Below are 13,764 nucleotides of genomic sequence, written 5' to 3' on the forward strand. Positions count from 1 at the left end.
TCCCAAGAGAAATCAGAAACTGAGGAACTGTTCACACACTGGCAATGGGTAGTGTTGGGAGACAGTGAACCACTGAATGGAAATGTAGCCTGAAATTAAGACAATCCCTGCCCTTAAGTCCTGGCTTGCCAATAGAGTGACCTATATCATCTTGCAAAAGTAGTAAGTCATGCTTGTTCCATCTAACCATGATATAGGATGGACCCAAATATGATTAACAAGATCTGGAGTTCCATGATTAAGTTCAAGATACAAAGATTTCTGACATGCCCTTGTGAGAGGCCTGTAACGAATAGTTAATTGTACATTATTCAAATTAATTACAATTTAAATATGGAATAAAACTCTCAAATGTGAAAATTTATGAGCGTATGTTTGACATTCATTACTACTACTGGGTTCCATTGGAGTGAATCCTTACCACTGTTGCTCTCCTAGGCTGAAGGACAATACAGAGAAAATGGTACCACTATGGCACGTATATGCTGAAGCACAAAAAGCAAATTGTGGAGCTCGTGGACTCTCACATAACTCTTAATAGATGGGGAATAACAGTGTGGAACAAGAATGGTGTGGTTAAAGTATCATCCCCCACCTCAGGGATCAAAGTCCCACTCAGGCAAATGTACTGAACACTTCATCATGGTTGTGGAATATTAATTTCAAGTGAATTAGGTGCCATCCAAGTGGTTGTGACTCTTCAAAGATAAGTGAATAGAACAATTGTCAATGCTTCAGCGCACTAAGTGTAATTCAATGTACTGAGCCACTTCATCAGACAGAAGTCGATGACAAGCCATACAAACTAGAATGAGGACAAGTGACCAAAAGCCCGTGAAATTTAGGGAAGAATCTCAGAGGAAGAAGAGGTTTGTGGAATTAATTCCAGAATGTAGAGTTCAGGCAGCTGAAGGCTGTGATTATCAATGACACAGAAATAAAAATCAGGAAAGGCCGAGTCACTAGGATCAAAGGTGTATAGATATCTCAAGATATTTGTACAATTGGATGAGATTACAGGGAAAGAGAGGTAAGGCCACCATGGAATTTGTACAAGAGAATGAGATCTTTTAACTGGAGTGTTGGGTTATAGCATCAACTGAGTCAAATAAGTAGCTTCACAATGCATCTGGACACTTTATGCCCAATCAATAACTGCCAAGAGATGATGTTGACTGTAACAACTTCAGTACATTCTACATCTAATTCTGTTACACCTCACTCAAATCAACACTGGAATGATGTTTAAAGCTGGTGTTGCTATGGTTAAATTCAATCAGATTGGTGCAATTTCATTCATCCATCCTGGTACTATTATGTTACGAATTTTAAATCTGAATCCAACGTTTGCTAACTGGCCTCATGCTATGCAGTGGGTGGGGATGTAGTGAAGGATGTAGAAGGGGAGAGGATGGGGAGATAACTAGATTAGGACCCATAAATACATTCATATTTATTAATAACAATTTAATATGTATCAAGATTCTGTGTACGCGTATTGTTGTCTGCATGTTTTGTATCTGAATGTGTGTTTGCACTCTTTTGCACCATGGGCCAGAGAACGCTGTTTCGTGAGGTTATACTTATACAATTGGGTGATAAATAAAGTTGATCTTAAGCTAAATATCTCGACACAAATGTCTTTATTAATCAATTCCCATCTGTGTTGATAAAATACAATGTCTTTGTCAACTTGCTATACTGCACTTACTTGATAGCATTCCAATGTTCAAGTGGAGAAATGTACAATTACAGATTTAAGTAGGTAGTTTACAAGCAATTAAACAAATAAGAAGAAAAAAGTTGAAAATTGTGTGGTAATTTTTAATTCTAATATAAGTTTTATGAAAATGCAATAACTGCAGAGCAATATCTTCACATTTTAGTATATCTCGAGGATAGCTAATAATGTAGTAATTTACTACGAAAACTGCCTGGGAACTAAACACACTGGAACAATTCATTTGATTGTATTTCATTGCACAATTTAGAGTGACAAGGGACCTCAAGCAAACAGTTAAAAAAAAGAAGGAATTAAAATCTTCACTACAAGGAATCTCTCTGCCCACCCAGCTTTAACCAGCATAAACCTACAGAAGGTCTCAGAGGGATGCAACTGTAGGGAATTAAAATCTTCACCTAAAAGTGTAGTCATAAAAGGTTAAGATATCTTTACATTTCTTTTTATATTCCTAATCAATGAAGTTGTAGTTATTACTCACGCTGGATTGGACCTTCTCCCTCGATTGGACTTCTTTCCGATAACAGGGGTGCCAAAATGTTCAGGATTAGTAAGAGGCAACTGATCAAGAGTCTAAAACATCAAGCAAAACACAAGTCAACAGATCCACAGCAAACACAGCAATGAATAGACAGCTGGTAATATTTCTTTTCGCCACTAACCTCACTTTCAGCAAAGTGTCTCTCTCCTTTCAGGCAGAGGGAAGTTCGTCTCAACGTTCTCTCATCGCCATCATCAAAAACTGAAATCAGATACACAGCACCAGTCAAGAAATTACTGCATCAACATAATTTATTAACTCCAATGTAGTTGTGGGTGGAACATACAACTTTTCATTGACATCACTAGTTTTAAGCCACACATAGGTGGTTAGAGAAGGCTCTCATGAAAATTCATTGACTTGAGATTGAATTCTCTTTACATAAATGTTATAGACCTTTTCCAACATCCTCTGACTATATTCTGCGATCTCATCTTCTCTTCTTTTGCAATAAACTCTTCATATGGTGCATTCCTCATGTACATGAACCAAGGTTTTGTTCAGCAAGAGCAACATTGTCTTCCCTCTAACTGTCTGATTATGAAAATGAAATGATCAAACAAAATAAAGAGCCATTATTCCATTAAAATGTTTATTTCTTATTTGCATTTGACCAATTTAATGATGAACATCTACATTTCTTTGAGCTGCCATTGATACAAAATTTTTAAACAATTCTCTGATCTGCATCCTTTTTGGTTGAATTGGATGAATTCACAATTGCCCAAATTAAAATCCACCTGAAGAATTATGCAAGTTGACAACACTGAAGCAAATTCTCTGAACCCCCTTTCAGGTGCATCCTCCGCCTTGAGGACGGCTGCAGGATAGGATCCCAGCCTGAAGACTCACCTTTCTGGTGGCAGCCCTAAAAGGCTGCTACAGCCCACCTGAAAGGGCCTATTGATATCCAGAGGAGCCTCGTAGCACATCCGCATCTGATGGAGGTGGAGCAACTGGTGCCGCAGTGCCACCCGTCATAAATATGTGTCATAGCAATGGCTGTCTTCCTTACCCATAATCTCCCATGCAGGTGGAACTGCTCTGTGTTTCCAATAGAGTTCCAGCTGTGTGGGGGTTTATGGGAAGGGAAGACCTCCATTACTATACTGCATTTTGAGTAGCAGAGAGCGGGCCCAGTGCAGGAGCGGTCAGCTGGGATGTGACAGCCTGCACTGGCCACCCCTGCCCAATGTTCACCCGCCAGCCGCCCACCCCCGCCCAACAGACCCCCTCCCCACTGCTCAACAGTCCCTCCACACCCCGCTGCCTGACAGACTCTGCCCTACTGGGGAGGGGAAGTCTGCGTATGTTAAAATAGGGGCAGCTGGCAGGGGACATCGGGGCAGGGGCAGCCGGCGGGGGGGCTGCCGGGCAGCGGGGAGGGGGGCTGCCGGGCAGCGGGGAGGGGGGGCTGCCGGGCAGCGGGGAGGGGGGCTGCCGGGCAGCGGGGAGGGGGGCTGCCGGGCAGCGGGGAGGGGGGCTGCCGGGCAGCGGGGAGGGGGGCTGCCGGGCAGCGGGGAGGGGGGCTGCCGGGCAGCGGGGAGGGGGGCTGCCGGGCAAGCGGGGAGGGGGGCTGCCGGGCAGCGGGGAGGGGGGCTGCCGGGCAGCGGGGAGGGGGGCTGCCGGGCAGCGGGGAGGGGGGCTGCCGGGCAGCGGGGAGGGGGGGCTGCCGGGCAGCGGGGAGGGGGGCTGCCGGGCAGCGGGGAGGGGGGCTGCCGGGCAGCGGGGAGGGGGGCTGCCGGGCAGCGGGGAGGGGGGCTGCCGGGCAGCGGGGAGGGGGGCTGCCGGGCAGCGGGGAGGGGGGCTGCCGGGCAGCGGGGAGGGGGGCTGCCGGGCAGCGGGGAGGGGGGGCTGCCGGGCAGCGGGGAGGGGGGCTGCCGGGCAGCGGGGAGGGGGGGCTGCCGGGCAGCGGGGAGGGGGGCTGCCGGGCAGCGGGGAGGGGGGCTGCCGGGCAGCGGGGAGGGGGGCTGCCGGGCAGCGGGGAGGGGGGCTGCCGGGCAGCGGGGGAGGGGGGGCTGCCGGGCAGCGGGGAGGGGGGCTGCCGGGCAGCGGGGAGGGGGGCTGCCGGCAGCGGGGAGGGGGGCTGCCGGGCAGCGGGGAGGGGGGCTGCCGGGCAGCGGGGAGGGGGGCTGCCGGGCAGCGGGGAGGGGGGCTGCCGGGCAGCGGGGAGGGGGGCTGCCGGGCAGCGGGGAGGGGGGCTGCCGGGCAGCGGGGAGGGGGGCTGCCGGGCAGCGGGGAGGGGGGCTGCCGGGCAGCGGGGAGGGGGGCTGCCGGGCAGCGGGGAGGGGGGCTGCCGGGCAGCGGGGAGGGGGGGCTGCCGGGCAGCGGGGAGGGGGGCTGCCGGGCAGCGGGGAGGGGGGCTGCCGGGCAGCGGGGAGGGGGGGCTGCCGGGCAGCGGGGAGGGGGGCTGCCGGGCAGCGGGGAGGGGGGCTGCCGGGCAGCGGGGAGGGGGGCTGCCGGGCAGCGGGGAGGGGGGCTGCCGGGCAGCGGGGAGGGGGGCTGCCGGGCAGCGGGGAGGGGGGCTGCCGGGCAGCGGGGAGGGGGGCTGCCGGGCAGCGGGGAGGGGGGCTGCCGGGCAGCGGGGAGGGGGGCTGCCGGGCAGCGGGGAGGGGGGCTGCCGGGCAGCGGGGAGGGGGGGCTGCCGGGCAGCGGGGAGGGGGGCTGCCGGGCAGCGGGGAGGGGGGCTGCCGGGCAGCGGGGAGGGGGGGCTGCCGGGCAGCGGGGAGGGGGGGCTGCCGGGCAGCGGGGAGGGGGGGCTGCCGGGCAGCGGGGAGGGGGGGCTGCCGGGCAGCGGGGAGGGGGGGCTGCCGGGCAGCGGGGAGGGGGGCTGCCGGGCAGCGGGGAGGGGGGCTGCCGGGCAGCGGGGAGGGGGGCTGCCGGGCAGCGGGGAGGGGGGGCTGCCGGGCAGCGGGGAGGGGGGGCTGCCGGGCAGCGGGGAGGGGGGGCTGCCGGGCAGCGGGGAGGGGGGCTGCCGGGCAGCGGGGAGGGGGGGCTGCCGGGCAGCGGGGAGGGGGGGCTGCCGGGCAGCGGGGAGGGGGGCTGCCGGGCAGCGGGGAGGGGGGCTGCCGGGCAGCGGGGCTGCCGGGCAGCGGGGAGGGGGGCTGCCGGGCAGCGGGGAGGGGGGGCTGCCGGGCAGCGGGGAGGGGGGCTGCCGGGCAGCGGGGAGGGGGGCTGCCGGGCAGCGGGGAGGGGGGCTGCCGGGCAGCGGGGAGGGGGGCTGCCGGGCAGCGGGGAGGGGGGCTGCCGGGCAGCGGGGAGGGGGGCTGCCGGGCAGCGGGGAGGGGGGGGGCTGCCGGGCAGCGGGGAGGGGGGCTGCCGGGCAGCGGGGAGGGGGGCTGCCGGGCAGCGGGGAGGGGGGGCTGCCGGGCAGCGGGGAGGGGGGCTGCCGGGCAGCGGGGAGGGGGGCTGCCGGGCAGCGGGGAGGGGGGCTGCCGGGCAGCGGGGAGGGGGGCTGCCGGGCAGCGGGGAGGGGGGGCTGCCGGGCAGCGGGGGAGGGGGGGGGCTGCCGGGCAGCGGGGAGGGGGGCTGCCGGGCAGCGGGGGAGGGGGGCTGCCGGGCAGCGGGGAGGGGGGGCTGCCGGGCAGCGGGGAGGGGGGCTGCCGGGCAGCGGGGAGGGGGGCTGCCGGGCAGCGGGGAGGGGGGCTGCCGGGCAGCGGGGAGGGGGGCTGCCGGGCAGCGGGGAGGGGGGCTGCCGGGCAGCGGGGAGGGGGGCTGCCGGGCAGCGGGGAGGGGGGCTGCCGGGCAGCGGGGAGGGGGGGCTGCCGGGCAGCGGGGAGGGGGGCTGCCGGGCAGCGGGGAGGGGGGCTGCCGGGCAGCGGGGAGGGGGGCTGCCGGGCAGCGGGAGGGGGGCTGCCGGGCAGCGGGGAGGGGGGCTGCCGGGCAGCGGGGAGGGGGGCTGCCGGGCAGCGGGGAGTTGGTTCGCCGGCTGAAAGTGTCATCAGCCCGCCCCCAGGCGGCCGCTTCCAGTGGCTGCAGATTCAGGTGCCTCGATGGAGCCCAGCAATCCTTCGATTATCCCTCCCCGAGGAGGGTCGGTATCGGCACCTTGGGTACCTGATCAGCCGCATAGGGGTAGAATATGGGGCTTTAGATTGGGGTATTCTGGCCACCAGAAGGAGCCTTATAATTTTGTGTTTTCCTCCACACTAGTTTATGAGTGATCACAAACTTCCATACTTTGTTTACTCCTGTCCTCTCCAAATTAAAAATAAATAGAAATCACTGCCTGCACCATTCTTTGTGCTCCACATCAGCATTGTCTTAATATTTAACCATATCCCATCCATTATTCTCCATTTCCTTGTGCATAATTCCATCTTATCCATAAATGGGTGTTATAATTGAAGGTTTGTGTGGGTTCCACAGTTTAAGAACCAGACCGAGATTGAGGTACAAAGCACAAGTCTATTCTCAAGAGATGCAGAGGAAACAACGGAATCTAAACACTAAATTAACTTAAACACACAGTTCACAAGGGGATGAATGTGCACTGCGGGTAACGAGGGAAAACCGACAAAACTTAGGAATGACACAAAAACACATACAGTAAACAATTAGATTGAGGTAACCCACTCATTGACCTGTATGGACACAGCTCCAACTAACTGGCCTCGGGACTCACCCCAACCCAATACAGGAGGTGATACTTACAGACCACAAGGAGTCAAGAGAGCGAGCAAAGGAAAGCATGGTCCTTTATAATGCTGGAGGGTCCAGCCCAGATCATTTACAGGAAGCCAATGGCTCGGTGCCAGAAGGGTTAATCCAATTACAACTGCCAATGGCCCAAGGCCAAGTACAGGAAGACTAAAGAGTGCAGTCCAGGTAATTTACATGGATCCAATGGCAAGGTGTGCACTAATGGGTAGGGCAGAACCAAACATTGATTGGCAGCTGGTGTGTCCTCTGACTAGGTAGGGGTCAGTGCTGTTCCATGACAGTCACAACCCTTCCCAATACAATCGATCTACTCACCAATCATGAGACAATTAATAACTCTATGTACATGTCATAAGTAAAAACAAAGAGACGTTTAAAAAAACTAATCAAGAGGGTAAATATATACACTAGTGCCTTCTGAATGCTGGACAAGGCACATAGTCAAATTCAACCACAAAACCTCACCAGCTCTGCCACCCTCGACCAAATAGAGTTGTTGTGTTATCAATGGGGCAGGGTACTGTGGGAGCTGCTCTCCAGTGTCAGAAGGGAGGGTAGAAAAAGGAATTTGCTTGGTCACTGACTCACATGCCTGGTTTCTCCAGCTTAGCTGACAAATGTGAGCACCTTGAGCACCAATGTCTGTGAGCAGACAGTGAGTGCTAGGTTATCCATCAGTTGCCAGAGCCCTCTCTTGGCTTGCGCATCCTGTGCCTTGGCCTCATGCTTGGGCACTCCCTAAGCACAGATCCCAGATGCCTGTCATTGTGCTATCCTGTGGTGAGGCAGGAGGCTGGCCGGCAGGTATACATCCAGGGTGTACCTTAGGGTGCCCGTTTTTCTGGGCTGTTGTTTGATACCAGGATGCCATTCCCACTCATGTTCTCTTTCTATAGGTGCCCCAAGTGCCTGTGTTGGAACCCTGTAATGATAGCCAGGAGGAACCAGGATGTAAAGTTAGCCAATTTAGTGTTTTTAAATAAAGACTCGCACAGCCTCCACCCTAGGAGTTGTTTTTCTGTTAATGGTTGTTCGAGGATAATGCTGTCATTGTGAAACAAAATATATACAAGGTTTCCTACCATGGTCAACTGAAACTGTAACTTTGCAACCAGAGACGGCAATTATGTATGTATAAATTGTATGTTCAGTTACTCTGAGTGTGCTTAGAGACATTATGCATAGTGAAAACTACAGCTAAGGGTGCCATTAAAAAAAATTACAAAGGCTTTTAAGCTAGAATGTCAGTGATAAAGTTTCCATAGCAACAACTGTCCTCTTGCTGAGACTTTTTTTGCATAATACCTGACAAACCATCTTGGTGATCAGTAGACAGTTCAGTGTCACTCTACAGGTGCTCTCAACATCATAAGTAACCATAAGGAAAGTGTTGGCCAACATCCCGGTATCTAAAGGTTTGTAACGAGTGGCGGCACCAGGCAGAGATTTTGTCGAGAAGCGTAGCAGGACTCTGCACGCTTGGATCTTCTGCCAGAGGTTCCATTCGATAACCACCTCACTGGCCGAGATCTGTAATTTAAAAGGAACACCTGTCTGGCAGAGGGCGAGTGGCAGGGCTTGTTCAACAGCTTGCTTTGCTGTCTCAAAAACAACCTGTTGTTCTGGACCCAATAGGAATGTGGCTTTATAATGGGAGACCCTATAGGATGATTTAAAGAGCATGGTAAGGTGGGGTGTGTGCTGCCAGCAATAACTTAGGAGGCCCACAAAGCTCTGGGTGTCTTCTTTATTTCAGGGAATGGAAAAATGACCCCAGAAGCAGGACAATCTAGCACCTTTTTCAATATTAATAAGCCAGCCCCATTTCCTGAGGAGGATTAGCATGTGAAGGGATTCTGAAACAATGGTATAATTGACAATTGACACCTCTGGGAGAGGTTGAATAGGTTGAATATTGCAGCAGATTAAACTGTGACAAAGAGTATAACTGTAGAATGTGTCTTCTCTCTTGTCCGAAGTAACTGCAAATTGCTTGTGAAATGGAGAGGAATGGAAAAGAAAGCATTCATGTTGCAGGCTACAGACAATAGACACTTTCAGGTGGCCAAATCCCCCATTGTGAAGCCACATATTATAATATGAGGCTGTCTGGAAGCCTCTTGAAAGCAAAGGAGGTGAACTTTGTAACCACCTGAAAGCGGCTGCCAAGGAGATGACAGTCAACTGGCGAGTCCCTGACAGCTCCCCTTCCAGCTGCCCCTGTCCCAGCTACAATTTGCCTTGTTAGTATAAAGGGACTGTTCCTTTAAAACATTGATTCCAGGTATATGGAGCCTCAGGTCCCTTGGGCAGGAATGGGCAATGGAACAAATGTGTTGGGGGCCCTGGCCTTCATCCTACAGGAGGGTGAGGTGGGGGGTCTGCCACCCCATGGGTGAGGGTTTCTGCTGGTGCAGATGGGACAGTTTCTGTCTCACCAGGTCTCTGAACTCCACTCTGAACTTGAGGGCAGAAGAGACTGTTTCAAGTGGGGAAGGAGCAGAGACAGGGTTGGCAGGAGCACCCCTAGACTTTATCCCAACGTGGTTGTAGGTTATCCCCTGGCTTTCCACCCCCCCCCACCCCCACAAAACACTTTCCACAGGGCGTAAATGGCAGAGGTCAGGATCCCATCTATGCTGGTATGGTCAACCCCTATACACAGCAGATCCAAGAACAGTTGCCTGCGCGTAAAGCGGGGAGGGAATGTGTTTCCAGTCCTCATTACTGCCCCACCGACCTGCATGTATTCTAGTCCTTCCAGGAGGGTGATGGCATCCCACACATACTTCCCATTAGCCGTTACCATGAGGGCAAGACCACTGACTTTAAAATCGGGGCACACAGTTGTGACCAGGTATCCTGCTGGGGCATGGGTCACCTGCATAGGCTGACCAAGCATGGCAAGCATGGATATCTCCTGTCACAACTGCTGCCTAATCTCAACTTTAATGGCTGGGGAGATGGGGTCAGGTGGGGTGGTGGGTGCGACAGCCTGAGCTGGCTTTGTGGTGTGGGGGTTGGAGGTGCTCCCGGTGACCACCTGTCTTGCCCTGGCCAAGCTTTCCCCTACATAGCTCCTTCCAGCGTGCATACTGGGCAGATGTGGGGACCCCATCAATGCTACTGGGGTCCACCCCCATGCACAGTAGGTCGAAGTAAGGCTGCTTAAGCGGCACAGGGGGGCTCGGGTCCCAGGTCCTGGCCTCTGCCTTGCAGATTAGGGCAGTCACCTCCCGAGGCATATATACTCCAACCCTTCCAGAGGGGTGATGGCATCCTGAACCATCTTCCCGGTAGCGGGCTCCATGAGGGGTAGGATGACTGATTTGAAGTCAGGGTCTATAATGGTTATGAGGTGCCTGAGTGCGGCGGTCACCCTTGTATTTTCAATAAAATTTTGGTCGATGGTCCCCTCCTAAATCCCATTGATCAGGCCCCATTCCCCAATGACCTGGTACCCTCCCCTACTGTGGTCCAGTGTGGCCTCCTGTGGAGGTTCCACTCCAGGCAAGTGGGATACCGAACCCATATGGCTGCGACCATGCGTTCCCAGAAGGATGTCCTGTTCCTGATCCCCTCTGGTGGTGCCTGCAGGACATTGTTGACCGTCTGAGAGTCAGAGAGGTTCCCCAGGGTGCTGGCCTCCTGGTGGGAGAGGGCAGAGTTGGAACCCCCTCCCCACTCATCCCACAGTCTGAGCAGCCACATGGCAAGGTGCTCACCTGGCCGCTGGCGGTGTCAGTCTGCCAGCAGAGTGAGCTCCTTCAGTGAGAAATCCTGAGTTTCGATCATCTCCAAGTGGTTCCGGGCATGACCCCCAGCTACTACCTCCTCCACTTCACTTCCCTCTCTTCTGCAGAGGACGTGGGACTGCGTGGTGACGGGCCAGACTTGAAAGAGCTTGGCATTGGGGGAAATGGGAGGTTGTGATGGGACCCCAGCTCCCCAGGCGTCCCTCCTCTGTCACTGTCCATCCAAATGGCCCCATTCCCCAGCCAAGCATCCGGTGCTCCCCCTGCCAGACCAAGGCTTGAATTTTGATTGTGTCTGGCAACCACCTGCCACGCCTGCTGGAGCTGCACCAGTCGGCAAGCGACCTCTGTGCTTCGGGATTCCAGGTTGCTTGCCCTGCTTTGGGAAGCAGGGAGTACTTCCTACAGCATGGTGCAGCTCCACCCCATGGCTTCCATTTCCTTATCTCTTTGATTAGAGATGATCTGCAGCTTTCCCACCAGATGATTTACAATCCCTACGTGGTGTCATAGCAGTGACGTCAACAGCCAGCAAGCACCCCTCTGACTCCCTTTTGCCTTGGGGAACCCTGACCTCTTAAAAAGGGCTACCACGCAGTGCCCCATTCACTCGCCATGGGGGTCCGGCTGCTCAGATCAGTCCACGGACTTTCCGAAGTCTGCTAGCATGTTGGCCAGACTCGTGAATCCCTCCCTGTCATCAGTCTACCTGGGAATTCTGTCTCTTGGGCCAGTACTGGCTTTCTTTCCCTTCTTCCAGATCATCTCCCTCTTGTCTGTACTTGACCAAAACCCTTGGGACCCTGCTCACAGCGCCAATTGTGATGTGTAGGTTCATGTGGGTCCCACAGGTTAAGAACCAGACCGAGATCGAGGTACAAAGCACAAGTTTATTCTCAAGAGATGCAGAGGAAACAACGGAATCTAAACACTAAATTAACTTAAACACACAGTTCACAAGGTGATGAATGTGCACTGCAGGTAATGAGGGAAAACCGACAAAACTTAGGAATGACACAAAAACACATACAGTAAACAACCAGATCAAGGTAATGCCACGTACCCACTCCCCTTGACCTGTACGGACACAGCACTAACTAAGTGGCCTCAGGACTCATCCCAACCCAATACTCACGGACCACGAGGAGTCAAGAGAGAGAGCAAAGGAAAGCATGGCCCTTTATAATGCTAGAGGGTCCATCCCAGATCATTTACAGGAAGCCAATGGCTCGATGCCAGGAGGGTTAATCCAATTACAACAGCCAATGGCCCAAGGCCAAGTGCAGGCATGTTGAAGAGTGCAGTTCATGTAATTTATATGGTTCCAACAGCAGGGTTTGCACTAATGGATGGAGCTGGAACCAAACCTTGATTGGCAGCTGGTGTGTCCTCTGACTAGGTAGGGGGCAGTGCTGTCACATGACAGCCACAACCCTTCCCAATACAATGGATCCACATCATTACCCTCAAACATTATCTCTGATATCAAGTTCCACATTCACACTGGTCCATGGATAAATATTTATTGGATTTATTTGTCAGATATTGATGAGTCCCCAAGTGTTGATGAACATATTTTCATGACATCTACTCTTTTCAACCCCTCCACTCTGTTTTACAATATCTCTAATAGAATAAATAAATCCCAATAAATTGGAAAATGAAGAAAATAAAAAAGCATTTTACAATTTACAGATCCATATTTTATCAGATGCTTTGTTAATATTCCCCATCAACACATTTTGCTATCTAAAGGGGAGAAAATGCCAATGTGTATATTTAAGAGGGAAATGTTTGTATGTATTTTGATTGATATGGTTCATAGTGTGAAAAATAAAAAAAATTTTTAAAAAAGCACATTTTGCTTTCTGAGTTTTCAGAAACACCAAACTCCTTCTAACCAGAGCTTTGCTCCCAAGGGCAACATTGAATTCAAATGGAGTATGGCAATGGGGACTTGGTGAGTGTACAAGGAGCACCGAAATAGCTTCAGTGAATTTACAAGAAACATGGGAAGAGATTCTCAGTGGTTTCTGGTGAGTGAAGGAGTTACATAGCTCAGTGGGTTTTTATTTCCAGTGCTTGTTTTAAACTCACTCCTTCTAACCAGAGCTTTGCTCCCAAGGGCAACATTGAATTCAAATGGAGTATGGCAATGGGGACTTGGTGAGTGTACAAGGAGCACCGAAATAGCTTCAGTGAATTTACAAGAAACATGGGAAGAGATTCTCAGTGGTTTCTGGTGAGTGAAGGAGTTACATAGCTCAGTGGGTTTTTATTTCCAGTGCTTGTTTTAAACTCACCGAAGACATTTGTCCTGTGATTTTTTAAAAATACACAGGGGCTCCATGAGCCCAGAAACTCACTATGGCCCTTTCTCCTACAATCAGTCAAAACTCAACTTCACATTCACTTGGAAAATGAACAGGACCTCCTTCCCACACTCCCTTGAAATTTACCAAGCTTGGTTTCCTTGAGCTCACTTAACACACTGAAAAATTTATTACACTGCTGTGTTACAACTAACAAGTGAACTAAAAGCCTGTTATGCATAAATAGAACATACATCCAATAGTCTGGAAAATCTGCCAGAACAGCACCAAGTACTCAGGATCCTGGATTGTCAGAGTTTTAATGCATCTTAGAATGAGAATTAGAATCAGAATTTATTGCCATAAACTTGTCATGAAATTCCTTGTCTTGCAGCTGCATTTACAGGTGCATATATTGTGAAATTACATTTTAAGAAGCAAATAAATTAGTGCAAAAGAGAAAGTGATATAGTGTCTGTGGTTCATTGTCCATTTAGAAATCTGATGCGAAGAAGCTGTCTTTGTGCCGCAGTGAGTTAATCTTTAGGCTCCTCTACCTCCTTAGCAGCAGTGTGATAAGGGTATGGCTTGGGTGGTGAGGGTCCTTGAGGAAAGAGGCTGCTTTCTTAAGCCACTGCCTCTTGTAGATATCCTCAATGGAGTGAAGACTGAGGCCGATGATGGCATTGTCCGAACTCACAACTTTCTGCAGTTTTTCTTGTCCTGTGCACTGGCATCTCCAGACCAAACAGT

At 52.8% G+C, this 13,764-nt stretch overlaps 1 protein-coding gene across 9 annotated transcripts in view; it reads right to left on the reverse strand.

Moving 5' to 3' along the window:
- The window catches only part of arid4b (AT-rich interaction domain 4B), a 239,110-nt gene that overhangs the window by 94,701 nt on the left and 130,645 nt on the right, over window positions 1–13,764 (reverse strand). For all 9 annotated transcript variants that reach the window (XM_069885135.1, XM_069885139.1, XM_069885133.1 and 6 more), the window contains 2 exons: window positions 2,404–2,483; window positions 2,223–2,314 (listed from right to left, as the gene is read on the reverse strand). In XM_069885135.1, coding sequence (XP_069741236.1) covers window positions 2,223–2,314; window positions 2,404–2,483 — 172 coding nt within the window. The remainder of the gene's footprint in view (window positions 1–2,222; window positions 2,315–2,403; window positions 2,484–13,764) is intronic.

The sequence above is a fragment of the Narcine bancroftii genome, chromosome 6 (genome assembly GCF_036971445.1).
Source record: "Narcine bancroftii isolate sNarBan1 chromosome 6, sNarBan1.hap1, whole genome shotgun sequence".
In the NCBI taxonomy this organism is placed as follows: domain Eukaryota; kingdom Metazoa; phylum Chordata; class Chondrichthyes; order Torpediniformes; family Narcinidae; genus Narcine; species Narcine bancroftii.